Genomic DNA, 21,997 nt, shown 5'->3' with positions numbered 1-21,997 from the left:
CCTCTTGTCAATAGAAATCTGAAGCCATCTTGCCATTTGTGTTCTGTTTATGGACACTGCTAACCGTAACAAATCAGTGAATAATTGCTTTACAACAGGCTTAATATATTTTCTTATTCATTACTACAAATAAGGGACACATTTGAACATAGATGTGTGCATAATGTGCTTTCTCAAAACATTGTAACTTCCGCGCCTGAAGTTTTCACTTTATAGTTTGTGCGATAGCATACTAATGTAGAAATTAACAAATCCAACAGCACTTGAACCAAACTTAATGCAACATAGCAAAATCAGCTGGCATTGGCGTTACAGTTACTATCTTGCTGTCTTCCAAATATATAAACTTGTTTTTGTAGTGATTTATGTGGACTACTTCAATTGTGTTAGCAAATCAGAACAGAATTAAAACTTTTGGTACTTATAAAACAGCATCGGTATTAATGCATATATTTGCCAAAAAGGACTAACCAAAGCAAGTTGCAAATACAGGCCTTACTAACTGAATCAGAACTTTCCAGTGGTAATGGAAAATTCTCAGTTATTGTGTAATGGAAGCTTTTGTATCACTGCTACAGTGAAGCCGACGAAACACTATCAGGTTCTGTCAAGTGCAACCTTTTAGCGGTGCTGGTATATGATAGGAATCGGTATGATGGGCGAAGGTGCCAGCACTGCTGTCTCTTGCCGCACTTTTCCTTATCCTTCGTTAATACCGTATTGTGCTCTTTATACCGCTCTGTGCGCTTTCCCCAGTGAAAGCCAAAACACCCAACGGTACTTTTACAAGCTACACACTTTGAGTGCAGTAAAATCACAACTGCTGCCGATCTCAGTAATGTAGCAGCTGTAACACTGCAGTAGAGTGATGGCCCTTTCGTTTTGTATTTAGTGTCAACTCAACCGAGAAAAAACAATGAGTGAAGAAGCCACCCTTCATCTCTTCAACACAGTTTCAAACTTGTTATTCCCATGTGCACTTTATACTATATTTACTGCAGTTAGTCAGCAAGTATGCACACCTAAGGTAACAGCATTGCGTGGCAGACCAGTAAACAATTCCCCTCTCGCATCCCTATTCCTTACGATGATACCTCTTCTGCTTCCTCTTCGCACCTTCCCCTTGATTCTAAGACACTGAAGCTCAACATAACATCGACAATATATTGACCCAATTTTTATGAGCATTATATTTTTATGTAGAAAAGTAATTTTTCATATAACAAGACATTAGGGGAATTTTTTTTGACAATGTTATGCAAAATTCCAGACATACTGGCAGGTTACTGTAACATTACATTTTTCAGGTCATGAATCAAATCTTACTAGAATATAATATCCGTGATAAGACGGTAGTGATTGCAGACAACGCTGCCTAAATCTTAAGGATTTGACATTCACCCTGCTCTGCCCACTGCATCAACTTAACAGTACAAGACTGTTTCAAAGCAGAAACATTTTCCAAAATTTTATTGAGAAATAAAGCTACTGCAACTCATAACTTTACACTAGCCAGTGACAAACTGCGCAGTATTAAAAAAAAAAAAAAAAAAAAAAAAAAAAAAAAACAGCAATCAATCAATAACTGAGACTGATACAAGAGGCGCCATCTCGCTGGAACAGCTCGTGCCGCACATTCAAAAGAGCTTGACATTATGATCAATGAAAGTGCAAATGCATTGCCTACCCTCACAGGTAATAGATCTTTGGGAACCTTTTGACATAGCAACAATCTTGGGGGGGGGGGGGGGGATGGCAGGTCATACCTCTTACACGAGCACCTTAACTAATGAAGGAGTTCTTGTGGATTCCTTCATTAAATCAGTCAATGAAATAGTTAAATGGTTTAACACAGTGACTGTTAATATGATTGTGACATTAGATCCTAGGTTTAAAAAAAAAACTTCGTTTCAGGAAGTGTCAAGAGGCAGACCTCGCTGCACAATTACTTCAGAAAGAGTATGCTGCTAATCGTCAACACCAAGAACAATACCTGAAACAGAAACACCCATGAGCAATGCTAATGCGTCTGATAGTTTAACAGTTTATAATCGGATGTTCATAATTCTCCCCCTCCCCATATCCCCCCAAATTAGCAACAGCATAACATCGATATCGTTACACCAGTCAGTGATTCCATAATGGACCTACGTAAATATTTTGAAAAACCTGTAATAGACAAGCATGCTGGTGTATTAGAATATTGTGCAAAATCTAATATTGTGTTCAGTGTAATGGCCTGTAAATTTGTGGTGTCCAGCGACTTCAGTTCCTGCAGAGAGAGTTTTCTCCAAGGCTAGATAAACAATTACTTAAAAATGCAATAGATTAAAGGAGAATTTAAACACCTTACGTGTATTTTACATAGTTGTATTTTAAACAGACTAAAGGACAAGAATTTAAATACCATACGTTTTACACAACAAAATGTGCATATCTAGTAGTATTGTATTTTAAGCAATAAAATTTTTAGAAAGCTATTTTTCATTTGAAATACCTGTCCAAAACAATCAATAGTTAATCAATACATCAATAACTTTTAAAAATACTGTCGATAATAGGATGTGTCAACTATCTATGTTTGATTAGCACTACCTCTAACTTGTGCAACATTTTCTGATCGTCAACTGTATCAAATGCCTTAGACAGGTCTTGGGAAAGGCCAGTTACATAACTGTTCTCATCTAGTGCTTCTAAAACTGTATTTGTGAATTGTGCTATTGCGGATTCTGTGCCTGTGTGAGGCCTGAAACCGTACTGGTCATTACAAAGGAATTTGAATTTGCTTAAGTAGCTCATAAGCCTGTTTTTCATTATTGTGTCTACCACTTCGGAAAAGGATGACAGTAGGGCTGTTGGTCTGTAGTTCAGTGTTTTCTGCACCACCTTTCTTGTGAACTGTAAAAAAATTTTGCATGCTTCAGATAGTCAGGGAAGCAACTAGTTTTTAAGGATTCATTTATGATTTCCATTAGTGGAGGTTTGTACCTTTTATGCATTTTTTTTTCAGCACATGCACTGGAATTTCATTTAAGCCTGCAGAGGTTTGGGTCTTTAATTGCCTTACAACATTCCATTCTTCCTTGTCAGTAGCTGGCAGCAATACCATCAAGTTAGCTGTATGCTACTATGTTGGTTGATTAACACTTTTGCAAAAATTTTCTCTAACTTTGTTGCAATGCTGCTAAAGTAGGTATTCACATTTGCTAGTTCTTTTGGGTTACTTGCTCGGTTTCCTTGTTCTTGATTTGTGTGTTTGTACACCTCTGCTTCACAGTTCCTGTTTCTTGTTTCAGTACAGTCCATGTAGCTTTACTTTCATTATTGGGGAAATTTTTCAACCAATTATTGGCTGATTTTTAACTGTGCACCAGAAAGAAGCCACTTCCATGTCGCAGGTCGCTGCCACCCTGTACACCTACCTGAAAGATTTATCATTTCACATTGAAGTTTTGTGAAGCAGCGTTGAGCTTTCGTTCAAGTTGTGTTAAAATGAATATGCCTCCTCCAATTAAGAGGCTTTTGAGGTTGCCAGTGTCTTAAGTCTATAAAATTTCATAATTCAATAAATGAAATTCTTGTATTGCCATCGGGTGTGCAGAACTTGTGTGAATCAACGCAACAGACTGACGGCCAGCCAGCGTGCTCTCCAGGGCACCCTCCTGTGCTACACAGCATAGCTAATGTGTATTTAATATACCTGCTAACCATTAACATAAGGATGTAGAGGCTTGTCTCACTATGGGTAAGATAGATACTGCTTACAGGAAAATTAAAGAGACCTTTGGAGACAGGAGAACCACTGGTATCAATAAAGAGCTCAGATGGAAACCCAGTTCTAAGCAAAGAAGGGAAAGCAGAAAGATGGAAGGAGTATATAGAGGGTCTATACAAGAGAGATATACTTGAGGACAATATTATGGAAATGGAAGAGGATGTAGATAAAATGGGAGATATGATACTGCATGAAAAGTTTGACAGAGCACTGAAAGACCCGAGTCGAAACAAGGCCCCAGGAGTAGACAACATTCCATTAGAACTACTGACGGTCTTGGCAGAGCCGGTCCTGACAAAACTACCATCTGGTGAGCAAGATGTATGAGACAGGCAAAATACCTTCAAACTTCATGAAGAATATAATATTTCCAATCCCAAAGAAAGCATGTGTTGACATATGTGAAAATTACCGAACTATCAGTTTAATAAGTCACAGCTGCAAAATACTAACGCGAATTCTTTACAGACAAATGGAAAAACTAGTAGAAGCCGACCTTGGCAGAAGATCAGTTTGGATTCCGGCAGAAATATTGGAACACGTGAGGCAGTACTGACCCTACGACTTATCTTAGACAATAGATTAAGGAAAGGCAAAACTACATTTCTAGCATTTGTAGACTTAGAGAAAGCTTTTGACAATGTTGACTGGAATACTCTCTTTCAAATTCTGAAGGTGGCAGGGGTAAAATACAGGGAGCGAAAGGCTATTTACAATTTGTACAGAAACCAGATGGCAGTTATAAGAGTCGAGGGACATGAGAGGGAAGCAGTGGTTGGGAAGGGAGTGAGACAGAGTTGTAGCCTCTCCCCGATGTTATTCAATCTGTATATTGAGCAAGCAGTGAAGGAAACAAAAGAAAAATCCAGATTAGGTATTAAAATTCATGGAGAAGAAATAAAAACTTAGAGGTTTGCCGATGATATTGTAATTCTGTCAGAGACAGCAAGGGACTTGGAAGAGCAGTTGAATGGAATGGATAGTGTCTTGAAAGGAGGATATAAGATGAACATCAACGAAAGCAAAACGAGGATAATGGAATGTAGTCGAATTAAGTCGGGTGATGCTGAGGGAATTAGATTAGGAAATGAGACACAAAGTAGTAAATGAGTTTTACTATTTGGGGAGCAAAATAACTGATGGTCGAAGTAGAGTGGATATAAAATGTAGACTGGCAATGGCAAGGAAAGCTTTTCTGAAGAAAAATTTGTTAACATCAAGTATAGATTTAAGTGTCAGGAAGTGGTTTCTGAAAGTATTTGGAGTGTGGAAGTGAAGCATGGACGATAAATAGTTTAGACAAGAAGACAATAAAAGCTTTCAAAATGTGGTGCTACCGAAGAATGCTAAAGATTAGATGGGTAGGTCACATAACTAATGAGGTATTGGAGAGAAGTTTGTGGCACAACTTGATAAGAAGGGATCGGTTGGTAGGACATGTCCTGAGGCATCAAGGGATCACAAATTTAGCACTGGAAGGCAGCGTGGAGGGTAAAAATCGTAGAGGGAGACCAAGAGATGAACACACTAAGCAGATTCAGAAGGATGTAGGTTGCCGTAGGTACGGGGAGATGAAGCTTGCACAGGATAGCGTAGCATGGAGAGCTGCATCAAACCAGTCTCAGGACTGAAGACAACAACAACCATTAACAACTAACCAAATGAGTCACTCAGTTACTTGTAAAATAACATTAAAAGTGGTAAGGGTGGCACTCAAACAAAAAATTTTAAATAATTTTCTCGAATACACTTTAAAAATACTGTCGGCTGTCCAATTTTCTGGATCGCTGTCTGCGAGTTGCCGACCGTTTACCTAGCGGCTGTCGTCTAGTTCCGTGTCCCCTCCGGCCCCAAAAACTACACAGACTGCCAGTTAAATGTTTCCTGATGCTGACTAGATTTGAAAAATATAAAATATTACCTCACAGAGATGCTCCATTTTGGCAGCTCGAATACTAGTCAGACTATATGTAAACATCTTGAAAGTTCATTCTAAATTGCCTACTAAGCTAGCTTTAGTATTTTGTATCACCTTCACAGCGATTGTATGAAATAAAATTCTAATTAAAAAGTGAGTTTTATCTCGAAGTTACTGAAATCGTGATTAAGAAGCTGTCAGTGTGGATAATGTCGACTGTCTAGTTGGAGTCGTATACTAACGTTTAAAGTTAATATTAAACGCAGTTGTGCGTCTTCCGCCAAGCTCCACAACATGAATCACCGTATTCTGTGTCTCGTCTGGTACAGTATGGCTCCAGCTTGCATCTACATTCATGTGCTAAGTGACTATCTGTGCTTTATGCCACGGGGATTGCTACCGATCCTAACTGCTTGCTGGCTGTTATAACGTCAAGTTTAACACACACATTTCAGAACGACACAACACACAAGTCAAAGTAAGTTGACAAGCAAGACCTGTGTATACGTTAGCATTCGAATGAGCACTGAGTCCCAGTCTAGCGGCCGCTGCTCGGCTGGCCGCTTACGTGGCGCAGCTGCTGCATGGCTTGCAGACAGCGCCGCACGTAGAGGACGCGCGTAAATGCGCGGCGGCGCTTTGAATGATCGGCGATTCAACACTTTCCTCCCCCCCCCCCCCCCCCCTTGAAATTGTTGCACTGGTTCTGATTGAGGTGTCTTGGAGATGGCTAACATCCATAGGCGTTTGACTCTCCGTAAAGTATCGAGGAGGCGGCTTCCCGTACGGACGGAAGTGTCCCCGATGATAACGGGTCTAGATGACAGGAGACGTAGGGGTCGAATCTGCCCGTTGCGTCAAGTCCAGTTGATAGAACAGGAGACATGGGTGACGTGTCGGCGTCCGTTGGAGGAAAAGGCGAGTAGATTGGCTCAGACAGGATGATCATCCGGTTCCTGCATGGGCACGTCTCCTGGTGGCATCCGTTCTTGTGCTGGTATCGCTATGACGGTGAGAGGGCTGCGTTGTGAGTATTGCGAGATGCCAACATCCCGAGCGTCAGGTAGAGCCGAAGGTGGTGTAGCGGCATTTGGAACAGGCGTTGCCGGCACACGAGGCCGAAGCTGGTCCAAATGATGCACTGCGACACCATACAGGCATCGGCCACGGCGTCTTAAGATTCGGCCTGGGCTCCATTTTGGCTGCCTGCCATATCTCCGTACCCAGACGGGGTCGTCGTCGGTGAACCGGCCAAGTGAAGGCGCCCGCGGCCGTGAGGTGGAAGGCCGCAGAAGATGTAGTGTGCGAGGCTGTCGGCCATGTAAGAGCTCAGCCAGGCTGTGGTCGCTCATGGGGGGTGAAACGGTAAGACGCCAGAAACTGGAGGAGCGCATTATCAGCAGCAGAAGTCAGAAGTTTCCGCATCTGAGCCTTAAATGTGCGGACCAGTTGTTCAGCCTCACCGTCTGATTGTGGATGGAAAGGCGGGGCCGTGACATGCATAACGCCATGACGAGCACAAAAATCCGCAAATTCGGAAGAGGCAAATCGCGGACCCCTATCAGTAACAAGAATAGAGGGGAGGCCTTCCAAAGAAAAAATGCGGGCGAGAGCACTGGATTAGATTAGATTAGATTAGATTAGATTAGATTAATACTTGTTCCATAGATCATGAATACGACACTTCGTAATGATGTGGAACGTGTCAGGTTAATAAAAGATGTCTGTACAAGAAATTACATTACACAAAATATTGCACGACACTAATGATTAATTTTTTTTTTTTTTTTACTTAGTTTATATCTAAAAATTCAGCCAATGAGTAGAAGGAGTTGTCATCTAGAAATTCTTTTAATTTATTTTTAAATGTTAGTTGGCTATCTGTCAGGCTTTTGATGCTGTTTGGTAGGTGCCCAAAGACTTTTGTGGCAGCATAATTTACCCCTTTCTGTGCCAAAGTCAGATTTAACCCTGCATAGTGAAGATCATCCTTTCTCCTGGCGTTTTTTTTTTTTTTTTTTTTTTTTTTTTTTTTTTTTTTTTTTTTCCCCCCATGCGGATTTTTCTCCATGGGAGTAATGTCTCAAACTGTCTACGCTTTGATCGTTCCCTGGAAGACCAGTAGTATTTTCCAAAGCATATTTGGAGGCATTCTGTAATCTGTGGACCTTCAGAGTGTTGATGAAACACCGAAATTGCATCGTGATGGAATACAGATTAGATTAGATTAGATTAGATTAGATTAATACTTGTTCCATAGATCATGAATACGACACTTCGTAATGATGGTGGTTGCCGCGGTGGTAGGCGACATGCAACAGACAATGAAAGGAAAGTTAGAGTAGACATCAATAACGAGAAGCCAATAACTACCTAAGAAAAAGGTCCCGCGAAGTCAGCATGAATACGCTCCCAGAGTTTCTCAGGTGAAGACCTGAGTGACAAAGATGACTTTGGAGCAGCGGCCTGGGCCGCAGGCAGCGACCATGTGTGCTATTTCAGAGTCGATGTCAGGCCAGTACACATGGCGGCACGCCAGAGATTTTGTGCGAGACACCCCAGTGCCCTTGGTGAAGGAGGCGCAAGACCGAAGCACGCGAAGACGCAGGTACCACAACACGCGGCGAAGCAGTCAGTGGAAAGGAGGATAACACCATCCCTAGCCGTGAAGCGGTAGCGCAAAGCGCAGTAGTTCCGCAACGGATCAGAAGTCTTAGCGGACGGACGATCTGGCCAACCCTTCTGAATACAGCGTAAAACCCGGGAGATGGTAGGGTCAGAACCCGTAGCAGCCGCCAGCCTGTTCCCAGTGATGGGGAACCCGTCCACAACCCACTGCTAGGCAACATCCAGGTGGAAACAAAAGTTCGTCCCTATCGAATGCCAGATCAGGACCCATGGGAAGGGGAGACAGAGCATTTGCATGTTGAGCCGTTGGCCGGAAATGAATCTCATAATTGAAACGAGACAAGAGCCCAATGCTGGAGGCTGTGTGCAGCCTTGTCGGGAAGTGACGATGGGTGAAACAAGTGGTTTGTGATCCATAACAAGATGAAATTTTGAGCCATAGAGAAAAATTTATAAAGAGCATAAATAATGGCCAAAGCTTTTTCAATTTGAGAATACTTTTGTTGGGCATCCGTGAGAGTTTTGGAGGCATAAGCAATGGGTTGTTCCACTGCCGGGAAGCAGCGTCGAGAGGAAGTTGATAAGCTTCTGACAGATCAATTTTATAAAAATACTGGCCTCCAGCAAGTTTGGTGAACAGTTCTTCAGGACGGGGCATAGGGTGTCGATGAGGCATTGAACATTTACAGTGGCTTTGAAATCGCTACAGAGACGAATATCACCATTTGGCTTAGCAACGACAACGACAGGAGAGGGCCACTCACTGGAAGTGACAGGAAGCAAGACCCCTTAAGTAGTGAAACGATCCAGCTCCCGTTTTACCCGATCACGAAGGGCTACAGGAATGGGCCGAGCCCGAAAAAACTTAGGCCGAGCAGTGGGTTTGAGCTTGATATGAGCTTCAAAGTCGTTCGCACGGCCTAACCCAGGAGAAAAAGGGGACGAAAATGTCGACAAGGAATCCAGTTGGGCATAAGGAATAGCATCAGAGACGATATTGACAGTCATCTATGGAGAACCCAAAAACACGAAAGGCATTGAAACCAAAAAGATTCTGTGTTACTCTGGCCGACCACAAATATGTGAACAGTGCGAACGACGGATTAGTAAGATACCTCAGCATTAAACTGCCCCAAGAGAGAAATCTTCTGTTTATTGTACGTCCGTAATTGCCGTGTGACAGGTGACAGGAGTGGAGAACCCAACTGAAGATACGTCAGAATTATAGTAGCAGCAGAACCGGTATCCACCTGCTTGCGAACATCTCGACCAAGGATTTCGACAGTGAGGAATAACTTCCCTGAAAGGGAAGAAGTGCAATTGACAGACAACACAGAATCAGCGTCATGTTCATGAACATGTATGCGGTCGGATTTGCAAACGGAAGACACATGACCTTTCTTTTTGCAATTTTGACACAGCCCACCTTTGGGGACAGTCCTCGCGTGAATGTTTCGTAAAACACCGCGGACGTGAAGGAAGTTGCTGGGGGTTTTGCTGCAGTTTCTTAGCGGGTTGTTTACGGTTATGCCGAGGCTGCGCGTGGGAGCGCACTGCGGCCACGTAGGCCGGCGGGGATGCGCCCCGACATCACCCCACACCTCTATTTGCGCCCCAGCGGCGCGAGACATTCCAAAAGACTGCGCAATGGAGAGAACTTAATCGAGAGTCGGATTTGCCAACTGAAGGGCACGTTGCCGTACTTTTGTTGAGCGCCGACCGGATAATAGCATCCCGTACCATGGAATCGGCATAGGATCATTTGTGAACGTCAGTAACAAATTGACACTTTTGACTGAGGCCGTGAAGTTCAGCAGCCCAAGCGCAATAGGATTGATGCGGCTGTTTTTGACAATGATAAAAGGCGACACGAGATGCTACCACATGCATTTGCTTTTGAAAATAGAAGTGAGCACATTTCAGCAAAGGACAAAGACGCAGGATCCTTCAAGGGAGCCAATTGCGACAACAACCGATACATTTGAAGTGAAATCCAGGAAAGGAACAGAGACTTACATGGTTGTTCGTCCGTGACATGAAATGCCAAGAAGTACTGTCGAAGACGTTTTCCATAATCACACCAGTCTTCCGTCGTCTCGTCGTAAGGAGGAAAAGGAGGTATAGCCAACGACGAGAAACGCACCGCATTTAACGCCGTGACTAAATCACGAATCGCCGCTGTTAGAAGCGTTTGTTGTTCAAGGAGATTTTACAATAGTTGCTCGACAGTAGCCACGGAAACCTGTAGGTCAACGGTGGAAAGGAAAAATCCACTACCTCGTCGCCAATTGTTATAACGTCAAGTTTAACACACAATTTCAGAACGACACAACACATAAGTCAAAGTAAGTTGACAGGCAAGACCTGTGTATACGTTAGCATTCGAATGAGCACTGAGTCCCAGTCTAGCGGCCGCTGCTCGGCTGGCCGCTGCTCGGCTGGCCGCTTAGGTGGCGCAGCTGCTGCATGGCTCGCAAACAGCGCCGCACATACAGGACGCGCGTAGTTGGGCGGCGGCGCTTTGAATGATCGCCGAGTCACAACACTGGCATATAGCGGCATAGACCTTTGGATTGAGGTCGAGACCTGCAGTCTTGAATGCACATCGACACGATTGTCTAGCAGCTTAGATCTTCTTGAAATGTCTGCAAAAAAAGTGACTGTATCATCCAGAGAGTAAAGACATCATCCATTTAAGGTGTCTGAGCAGGTTGTCCGTAATCTGAATAGCATAACTGCAAACATAAGCCCGTAGCTGAGAAATACTTTACTCCTTTCGAGCAGTCGAGGATGCCATTGTTGTACGGCCAGCAGTAGATATCTTTTTCATGATTTTGTTCAGTCGTCAGCAGTTGAAACAGAAATGTCATGTGTCATTCTTATCCTTCACGAGGATCCCGGCAGAGGACCGAGGACTCTTTGAAGGTTCAAGAATGTCATCTTGCAGCATCTTCTCTACTTTATGAAAGATTATCAGTAGTTCATCCAGCAACACACTGTGTGAACACTGGCTAATCAGCAGATGATCTCCATTACTGATATGGTTTCTTACCCTGGGTCACTTGGTGTGTGTTTTCTCCACTCTGGATTTGAAAGCATTCGAAAAAAGGCGCAGAATGGCTAACACTTGCTTCAGTTCTTCCTCAGTCAGGCCAGATGCTATTGGCAGTTGGATAGTAGCTTTCTTCACTGCATTGTGTATAGTGGTACCAGAACATGATTATACTTCGATGGAATTTAGCTGACTGTCCTAGACTGGTTCAGCTGGTCCTACACTCATACCTTTAGGGTAGAGTTGTCTGTTCATGACAAATAATGATCCAAAGTTCTTCTTGATCACCCCACCTTTTTTGAGCCTAAGTAGCTTCTGGGCATTGACCAATGCATCATAGTTAAACTGAGCACCCGGATTGATGACAGGAACTCGCCTCACTGATGATGGCAGGGTAACAATGTCTTCAACAACAAGCAACCACCCAGAGCAATCTGTATTATGTGTGCTTGTTGAAATAGCTTAGTCAGTCTGGTCTTTCACTGTCTATGACTGCTTGTTATGTGTGCAAGAAGTCCTATCTAAGAATGACATTATTACCATATTCTGATAAAAATACAAATCAAAGGGCTGTTTTCTGTCATTGATGTTGAGAAAAGTTTAAGAACCAGCATTTACAAGTGATGTCAAAACATTTCTACTGCCACAAATATACATCTCGTGTAGGGACCACATAGGGAAGATGAAAGGAATTAGGGTTCATATGGAAGCATATAGAAAGTTATTTTTCCCTTGCTCCATTTGCGAGTGGAACAGGAAAGGTAATGACCATTAATGGTATAAGGTACCCTCTGTTATGTACCATATAGTGACTTGCAGAATATGTATGTAGAATGTAGAATTGTACAGGTATTCCATTTGATCCAGTCACCTTGCCTCTGTTAAGAGATTCTTAGGCCTCCAGTGGCTTAGAAAAAGGGATAAACGATAGAATTGGCCATTCATGATGAAAATTTGCCTTGCTACATTTCTTCAGCCTTCCTATGATAGCTAAGATTGTTTTGGAAGGGAGTGGAATAACTGTGATTTATTGTGTGCATATGACTTAACTTTCTACAGGCACTCAAACCCTTTATCTCTTGAGGTAACGGTGTATTGTTCATCACTGTGACTGGTCGTTACACATGAAAAAAGAACTTATGACACTATGTAGAAAGTAAGTTACCATGCTGAAAACAAGTACAGTTCAGTCGTAACACATACTCTATTAATGTTACCATAGTTTTGGTTGAAATAAAACACATTATGATGTAAATTATTATTGTGTTATGTTTCTGATCAGGACTTATTGATCATGTAGCAATAAGGTGTCTATATTCAGAAATGCTTTCAGTTTGAGTGTGATAAAATTTGATTCACGAGAATAATGTGTTGCACACTAATTTTTAATTGAACTGATTGATGCAAGTCGAGTGTCACTACTTGCAGAAATTACAGCTTCTGGACTTCCTGCTATATTCATTGGACATGCTACTGTCAATATGAAATGTAGATAGTTTGATATTGTTATAATCTTCTTTCTAAGAACAAAATGACACAATAAGTAAGACACAGTTGTTTAAGACTAATTTTCTTGTAGCACTACACAATTCATTGTAGAATCATCACATAGCAATAATATTCTTTTTAAAGTAGCATTGTGAGTAAATCATTACTAATTATCTCTTTTTAGCACTACCAGCTATCTTGGTACCACGTCATCCGACACCACCAGATGAATTATTTTCAGTTTCTACACCACTGTCGGTAACTAGTCCAGAAAATGACCATGGTGAGATGTGTTCATCAGTACCCGAGAATACATCGTTCACACCATCACCTCCACCATCACATCCTGGTCTGCCTGCTACACCAACTCTACCAGCAACTGAAACACCACCACCTGGCTACATGTCCGAGGATGGTGACAATATTGACCGAAGTGATAATATGAGTGAGTATTTACAAATAGGTGTTTTTTCATATGTCTTATCTGTTATATTGCTCAGGAACAATTAAATGAGCAAACATAACATCTCGCAGTACAGTGGGAGCATTAAGCTGTTAATACACATAAAAAATAACATAAATTTGGTAAAACACTCTCTCTCTCTCTCTCTCTCTCTCTCTCTCTCTCTCTCTCTCTCTCTATTAGGGTTCTGTTGGCTTTCAGGTGGATACAAAATTCTGATTTAAGATACTTTCAGTCTCCCTCTTACTAATCAGATAATGCAAATTTATCGACAGTGTTCACATGAGTGTAATAGTAACAAGAAATTCTTATGAAGCAATTACACTCCTGGAAATTGAAATAAGAACACCGTGAATTCATTGTCCCAGGAAGGGGAAACTTTATTGACACATTCCTGGGGTCAGATACATCACATGATCACACTGACAGAACCACAGGCACATAGACACAGGCAACAGAGCATGCACAATGTCGGCACTAGTACAGTGTATATCCACCTTTTGCAGCAATGCAGGCTGCTATTCTCCCATGGAGACGATCGTAGAGATGCTGGATGTAGTCCTGTGGAACGGCTTGCCATGCCATTTCCACCTGGCGCCTCAGTTGGACCAGCGTTCGTGCTGGACGTGCAGACCGCGTGAGACGACGCTTCATCCAGTCCCAAACATGCTCAATGGGGGACAGATCCGGAGATCTTGCTGGCCAGGGTAGTTGACTTACACCTTCTAGAGCACGTTGGGTGGCACGGGATACATGCGGACGTGCATTGTCCTGTTGGAACAGCAAGTTCCCTTGCCGGTCTAGGAATGGTAGAACGATGGGTTCGATCATGGTTTGGATGTACCGTGCACTATTCAGTGTCCCCTCGACGATCACCAGAGGTGTACGGCCAGTGTAGGAGATCGCTCCCCACACCATGATGCCGGGTGTTGGCCCTGTCTGCCTCGGTCGTATGCAGTCCTGATTGTGGCGCTCACCTGCACGGCGCCAAACACGCATATGACCATCATTGGCAGCAAGGCAGAAGCGACTCTCATCGCTGAAGACGACACGTCTCCATTCGTCCCTCCATTCACGCCTGTCGCGACACCACTGGAGGCGGGCTACACGATGTTGGGGCATGAGCGGAAGACGGCCTAACGGTGTGCGGGACCGTAGCCCAGCTTCATGGAGATGGTTGCGAATGGTCCTCGCCGATACCCCAGCAGCAACAGTGTCCCTAATTTGCTGGGAAGTGGCAGTGCAGTCTCCTACGGCACTGCGTAGGATCCTACGGTCTTGGCGTGCATCCGTGCGTCGCTGTGGTCCGGTCCCAGGTCGACGGGCACGTGCACCTTCTGCCGACCACTGGCGACAACATCGATGTACTGTGGAGACCTCACACCCCACGTGTTGAGCAATTCGGCGGTACGTCCACCCGGCCTCCCGCATGCCCACTATACGCCCTCGCTCAAAGTCCGTCAACTGCACATACGGTTCACGTCCATGCTGTCGCGGCATGCTACCAGTGTTACAGACTGCGATGGAGCTCCGTATGCCACGGCAAACTGGCTGACACTGATGGCGGCGGTGCACAAATGCTGCGCAGCTAGCGCCATTCGACAGCCAACACCACGGTTCCTGGTGTGTCCGCTGTGCCGTGCGTGTGATCATTGCTTGTACAGCCCTCTCGCAGTGTCCGGAGCAAGTATGGTGGGTCTGACACACCGGTGTCAATGTGTTCTTTTTTCCATTTCCAGGAGTGTATTTCCAAAGACAGTTACCAGTTAGGGGAGAAGTGGACAACAAGTTACCCTTACAAGCAAGTTACTTCACTTTCTTCCTGCTTACTTGAAATGTGATTAATATACTTAAAAAAATGCAAGTCACATACACTAAAGTACAAAACAAAAAGGAGTATCATGAAATTTGAATATTACACAACAAAACGTCAATGAAATAATTTAGAAGTAATTAAACAACTGCCAGTTCTAATGGACAATCTGTTCACCACCTAAATGACAATTAGAACAACAGTGATTATGTATCTGTTTAGCCAAGCATGTGTCAACAGAAGATACACACACAGTTCCAACAGCACAAAATGGTGCAAAGTAATAATGGGAAATGCAAACAGTGGTTTTCAATTGCCACTAAAATCTAAAGTGACAAATTGGCATAAGTAATGAACACTCAGTACTGAAAAGTACTGAGTAGTGAATGCCATTTTTGTTTTAGTAATAATTATGTAAACTCACAATAGCATCTACTCACATGCACAGAACTCATGTAATTTGCACAAGAATTTAATTTTGGGTTTCCTATCTCACCTAATTTAGAATTCACTTTCATGTATAAATCACAGTTAAGCTTCAACACAATTGCAACAGCAGAATACAAATCAAATCAACTCAAAATAATAGTTTGACAGTCAATACAAAATGAAGTGTGCAAAATGAATATACCCCTTTACTTGAATCTTTAATTGCTTTGGACTACTTTAATTGAAGTTAATTTAATTTATTTCACTCCTAATGTGGATTGCAAGAATTAACATTGCCTCTAATTATTATTGAACAGAAGAATTAACTTATTAAGGCATATTTAATAATTGCTTGGCATCTATAATAATTAATCTCAGTAATACTTTCAACAAGAAACGAACTGGTGTTATTGTTCTTTCTTACAAATGTCCCTTTAGCTTTAAACAATTACTCTAGAATAATTGATAATAGGAAAGGATTTGGACCCTATTAAGGTGACAATGTCATGGGATAACAAATAAATTGAGAATCTAAAGTTTTGACAATTATCACATATTATTGAACTAAAAGTTCACTCATAGTCACTGCGTAATGCCTCACAATGTTTAAAATGTGAATGAAACTAAAATGAACTTATAATTCCATTGAGGCACTGTCTTGACTGTACTCGGGTTGCTCCATATAATACGGGCGCACTTTGATCAACTACAACCAATTATGGGGCAGGATCTGTATGTTCATAGACCCTCATGAATCTACCCACACTTGTATGCCTTTGTGCCTCACAATTAACAACGGGGCCTTGCACAGGCCTAATTTTCCACAATATGCACTGCTCACATGTCCACTCACCCTCGTGTCTCACTCTGCAGTAGTTGTGCTGCACACTCGCTCTGACGTAACACACTGCATTGAGAGACGGTGCTAGCTGTTATAACTTCACTCTTTCACAAATGATATGACATTTAATAATTTTTTAGAACATATTGCTTGGAGTACGGTGGTTTTCTTATTACATAAAAATGAACATGGAGAGTCACAACAGCAAGAAACTTCTTTTTTTTTTATGAAGTCACCGGTTTTGGTCTTGTTTAGACCATCTACAGACCCTGATGGTGGCCACCATCTACCATCGTGGTTGTAAATCTGAAGATGGTCTTAACGGACTGAAACTGGTAACCTCATAAAAAAGAAGTTTCTTGCAGTTGTGACGCCAGCCGGAGTGGCCGTGTGGTACTAGGCGCTACAGTCTGGAGCCGAGCGACCGCTACGGTCGCAGGTTCGAATCCTGCCTCGGGCATGGATGTGTGTGAATGGGGGAATGCACAGCTATCAGTCCTGATCCGAATTGTCCCGCTCTTCGGCGGTCCCAAAACATCTTGTTTCAGTCAATCCCATACATGTTCAATTTGGTTCATATCTGTGGACCTGACAAGCCACTCCAGTCTGGTGATACTAGCATGCTGAAGGAACATGTTCACGAGACCAACACAATGAGCACCTGAGTCCATAAAGATCAAACGGTCTCCAAAATGTTGGCTATATGGTCTCACTATTGATTGCAAGATCCCATCCTTGTACCATAGAGCAGGTAAACTGCCCTCAGCAACACAAGAGGTGTATGGTGGCCCCACGTATGCCGTGCCAGAACATCAGTCCACCACCACCATCTTGCACATGTGAGATGCATTGTCAGAGGTGGTTGATATTACCGAGTTGTTTCCAGTATGTCGTCTGTAATTATCGCAGTACAGACATATTGGAGGTTCATCCATAACAATGCCCGATGCCAGTCCTAGGGTGTCTTGCCTATCTGTAACAGAGCCCATGTTGTTGTAGTGTATGGTGTGGTGGTTGACACTGTTGTCAGTGGTGGAGATTCCTGTGACACAATCATCTCCTAACAATTTGACGCAATATGAAATGTCTTGTAGGCTTTTCAAATGCCAGAATTCAGTTCTGGAACATTCAGCACAGGGTTCCTTTGAGTAAGTCATCCTGTGCACCTGTCAAATGTGGACAGCCTGTGCAGTGTAAGTCCTCGACACTACCTGTCAATTGGAACCAGTTCCACATCTGCACCTCATTACTTTGACTCCTGTGTACATGTCCAGCAACTTTCCTGGTTGACAAACCTTCTGTGTGTAATATGACGATATGGGCCCAATTGTTGGTCACGATTGTCCTTTGCTGCACAATTGATTAGATTAGATTAGATTAAATTAATACTTGTTCCATAGATCATGAATACGACACTTCGTAATGATGTGGAACGTGTCAGGTTAATGAAAGATGTCTGTACAAGATATTACATTACACAAAATATTGCATGAGACTAATGCTTACGTTAGTTTTTTTTTCCCCCTCCCTTAATTTATATCTAAAAATTCAGCCAATGATTAGAAGGAGTTGTCATCTAGAAATTCTTTTAATTTATTTTTAAATGTTGGTTGACTATCTGTTTGGTAGGTGACCAAAGACTTTTGTGGCAGCATAATTTACCCCCTTCTGTGCCAAAGTCAGATTTAACCCTGCATAGTGAAGATCATCCTTTCTCCTGGTGTTATAGCTATGCACACTGCTATTACTCTTGAACTGGGCTGGATTATTAACAACAAATTTCATAAGTGAATATATATACTATGAGGTTACTGTGAGGATCCCTAGATCCCTAAATAGATGTGTGCAGGATGACCGTGGTTGGACTCCAGCAATTATTGTGATTACACGTTTTTGAGCAATGAATACTTTTCTACTCAACAATGAATTACCCCAGAATATGATACCATACGAAAGCAGTGAATGAAAGTAGGCATAGTAAGCAAATTCACTGAGATTCTTATCACCAAAATTTGCAATAACCTTAATAGCATACGTAGCCGAACTCAGACGTTTCAGCAGACCATCAACGTGTTGCTTCCAGTTTAACCTCTCATCAATGGACACACCTAAAAATTTTGAAAATTCTACCTTAGCTACAGACTTCTGTTCAAAGTCTATATTTATTACTGGAGTTGTGCCATTTACTGTACGGAACTGTATATACTGTGTTTTATCAAAATTTAAAGATGATGCTCACTCTATTATTCTGCAGATGTCTCTAATGCATTCCCACTGTTGCTTTTCTTTCAACTGAAATGCTGCAATCCATTAGCATGTATTGTTTCTCCCATAGATAGTGCTCGTGGCAACTATGTATACGCCAACAAACAATGTCAGTGGTGACCTTATCATCAGTACCTGCATGACATATCAGGATGATGGAAAACTTTTTTGATGTGTGTATAATCTATACATTTACTATTGAATGTTGCTCATATGGACTCTATAGCTCTTGTCTGTGGTAGTAAATGGAGTTTATTGTGTTAGTGTAAAAACAACACATTTCCATAGGATAAGAAATGGGAATTTCCAGAAATTCAAAACTACATTAAGAGTATTACTAACCATTCCTTCCATAAAATATTGGGATTCTAGATTTGCGAAGCCACATTAGTACTGCTAGAACTATTTTTAATATATTTTTTTTTTTTTTTAAAAAAAGGTGCATTCATATATTACAATTATTCTTCAACATAATTCAGTATAGTCTCATAATTGTTAGTTGTAGAAGCACAGCAACTGATTGTTATGATCAAAAGAAGTCACATATTTTAAGTAGTGCTATTTTTGCTAATTTAGTAAAACATTGTGTAACTGTAGACTTTCCTGAGCTATATTGCTGATGAAAACTGTTAGCATATAAACATTTGTAGCCCTCCTATGAGTCATGTTGAGTATAGGAAATGCCATTGATGGTAGATAATTTTTAGTGCACACTACAAAAGCAGTTCATCTGTGCTGAGTCAACTGGAAATGTAAATTATGACTAGTTCCACATTACTGGAGATTTCTGGCTTTTGACATGTCTCTACAAATTAATTCACCAATTTCAAGTGACCAGTAAGTGTTTGCTCTGTATGCTTCCTGTCGCTAATTAGAAATTCTATAAGTGGAATTGTGGTTATATTTCTAAACCCTTTGGTATTCTCTGGGTTGCTAGTGCTCACCTTAATACCTTATAGAGTTCATATCTGAGCCTCGGTATTTGACATATTTCTCTAAAGTTCTATAGTAGTCTAGCCTGGGAAGTCCAGAGTTTATATCAGATTATATGAGTAAAGGTAGTCTCTATCCCTCTTTTCTGTAGAGAATCTGTTGATGGTCAGTATTGAAAATTGCTAATGTTACATTGGGAGATTGACTGCTGACATTTCTACAGTACTCTGTGATTCAACTGCATACACTATATCAGTACATACTGTATTACATCATTTGTAATCTACAAGATGTGGGCTTAAGTGCAGTGTTTTTCTTCAGTGTGAGGTGCGACCAGGAATACAGTAACTTATCACATTGTTGCAACAGGTATTTTTAGAGATGATTATATTATCTGCTTTTATATTTCAGTTACAATACATTTGTGGCTTGTCACTAACTTACATTTACTGGGAGTTGAACTTGTGGCTTAGAGTGTAGTTCAAGTGGTCTATATTTAAATCTAACAATCAAAAATCCTGTTCGTTTAAGTGTTTCTCCAGGAAGGCACATTTAACTGAAAACATTCCAATTGGTTTTCCATATTTTTTTAATGGCTAATTTGAGTGAAACTAGTAGAAACACAGTCAGGAAAACTTAACATATTGTGTAGGTATATAGGTTCAGTGTGTGTAGTTGAGGCATGAAGAGCATGTCCACAGAGTAGAATGATGACAAATATGAAATAAGACACACATCGTTTACTTTCACAAACATACTAATGCATCTTTGTAGTGATACACTCAGTAAGTAACTCTTTAATTTCCCAACATAATTTGTTTTTGTGGAACATACAGTTTTGCATTGAAAACATTTATTTGTAGCCCAGGAAAGGGCAATCAGAATTATCTGTAACATAGTTTAAAAACATTGCAAAGTCCATGGTTTGCATGTTTTAAAATTCTTATTCTGCCATCCTGTACAAACATCCTCAAATGATATTTGTGGTTAATTGTATGGAACCATTCAAAAGGAACTACAAGACTCACTCAGTGGATAATAGGTATAAACACAGTTTGCAGTTTGATGACACTCCATTAACCATTACACTGAAAGCAGTATACTATTCTACATGTTCCATTTTCATTAAGCTTCCAGTAGAACTGAAATACATGAGTGATAAAACCCAGTGAAAAAATCATATTGAAATGCTTCCTTGTGGTACATGCGTTATATTCTGTACAGTGATTCACTGCAGCTCCTTGGATCCTTTTGCTTCATATTATTCCATGGATTATGTCTAAAGTGTCTCATTCCAAAACTAAGTAACTTTGTTTCAGATAGTTCCATGGGAACTGAGAAAATAAATAAATCATTTAATTAATTCTTCTGGTAAAAATGGATATTATGTGATTGAAGTTTCTCATATGAGAACCAGTCATCAATAATAAAAATTAATTAATACAATTTTGGCTATAAAAAGTTTTTTCATGATATTATGTGATTTCAATGTTCTTCATTTGATATATTTATCATTACATGACTTCAGTATACTTCATTTGCAACAGTTTTTTACATAATTGGAAACTGTACTAAAATGTGAAGTTCAAATCACTGTTCATGTTAGCAATTCTTCTGTGTTTCTCCATGCTTTTTGTTTTTTAGTAATATTTTTCATATTGGTAATTAAAAAGCCACTATTTACACTATACATGTGTCTTTGAATTAGAGAACAAAGAAAAATCACAGATAATTTACTTTGAAAAAGAGAAGGAATTGATGTCAATATGTAGCTTCACCAAGATTACTCATAAAACACTCATGTGAACTTTGAATGTTGTAGGAATGTTTTTGTAAAATGTAAATAGTTTTAGATTAAAGGAGACCACTCACCAAAAATCAGGAGCATTGATTTGTTGATAGACAAACACAAAAGAAAGAAAACTTGCTAGCTTTCAGAGTTATCCCATGATGAACTAAACTAAACTGGGCCATGAAGGCCCAACAGTACTGACATGCTGCCACATCATCCTCAGCCTATAGGCATCACTGGATGCGGATATATAGTAGCATGTGCTGAGCACACTGCTCTCCTGGCTGTATTATCCTCTGATGAGCTAGAATAAACACACCTATGTCCCTTCTTCATGATGCAAACTGTACTAAAACTGCCAATGCTGTTTTTCAGCAGGTGCACTGATTGTTGGGGGTGGGGGGTTAGTAGTGTCAGGTGGGGTGGGTAGTGTTGTGTGGGGTTGGTATAGGGAGAGGGAGGTAGATGGGGATGGGTCACTAGCAGCTCGGAGGGGAAAGCAGGAGGAGGTGCAGCTGGTTTATGGGCTGGCACATTTGTAGAGGCCAGAGGGAATTGGTGCATGCTGAAGACAACATGGGTATGTGAATTGGGAGGAAA

At 41.3% G+C, this 21,997-nt stretch overlaps 1 protein-coding gene across 2 annotated transcripts in view; it reads left to right on the top strand.

Moving 5' to 3' along the window:
- Positions 1 to 21,997, top strand: part of LOC126298349 (mothers against decapentaplegic homolog 3-like) — a 199,148-nt gene that overhangs the window by 112,949 nt on the left and 64,202 nt on the right. The window contains exon 3 of one of the 2 annotated variants that reach the window (XM_049989643.1): positions 13,046 to 13,306. In XM_049989643.1, coding sequence (XP_049845600.1) covers positions 13,046 to 13,306 — 261 coding nt within the window. The remainder of the gene's footprint in view (positions 1 to 13,045; positions 13,307 to 21,997) is intronic. The other variant, XM_049989644.1, reaches the window with a different exon arrangement.

The sequence above is a fragment of the Schistocerca gregaria genome, chromosome X (genome assembly GCF_023897955.1).
Source record: "Schistocerca gregaria isolate iqSchGreg1 chromosome X, iqSchGreg1.2, whole genome shotgun sequence".
Taxonomy (NCBI): domain Eukaryota; kingdom Metazoa; phylum Arthropoda; class Insecta; order Orthoptera; family Acrididae; genus Schistocerca; species Schistocerca gregaria.
Note: the sequence above shows the minus strand (reverse complement) of the source record. Positions and strands in the feature narration are given on the sequence as shown.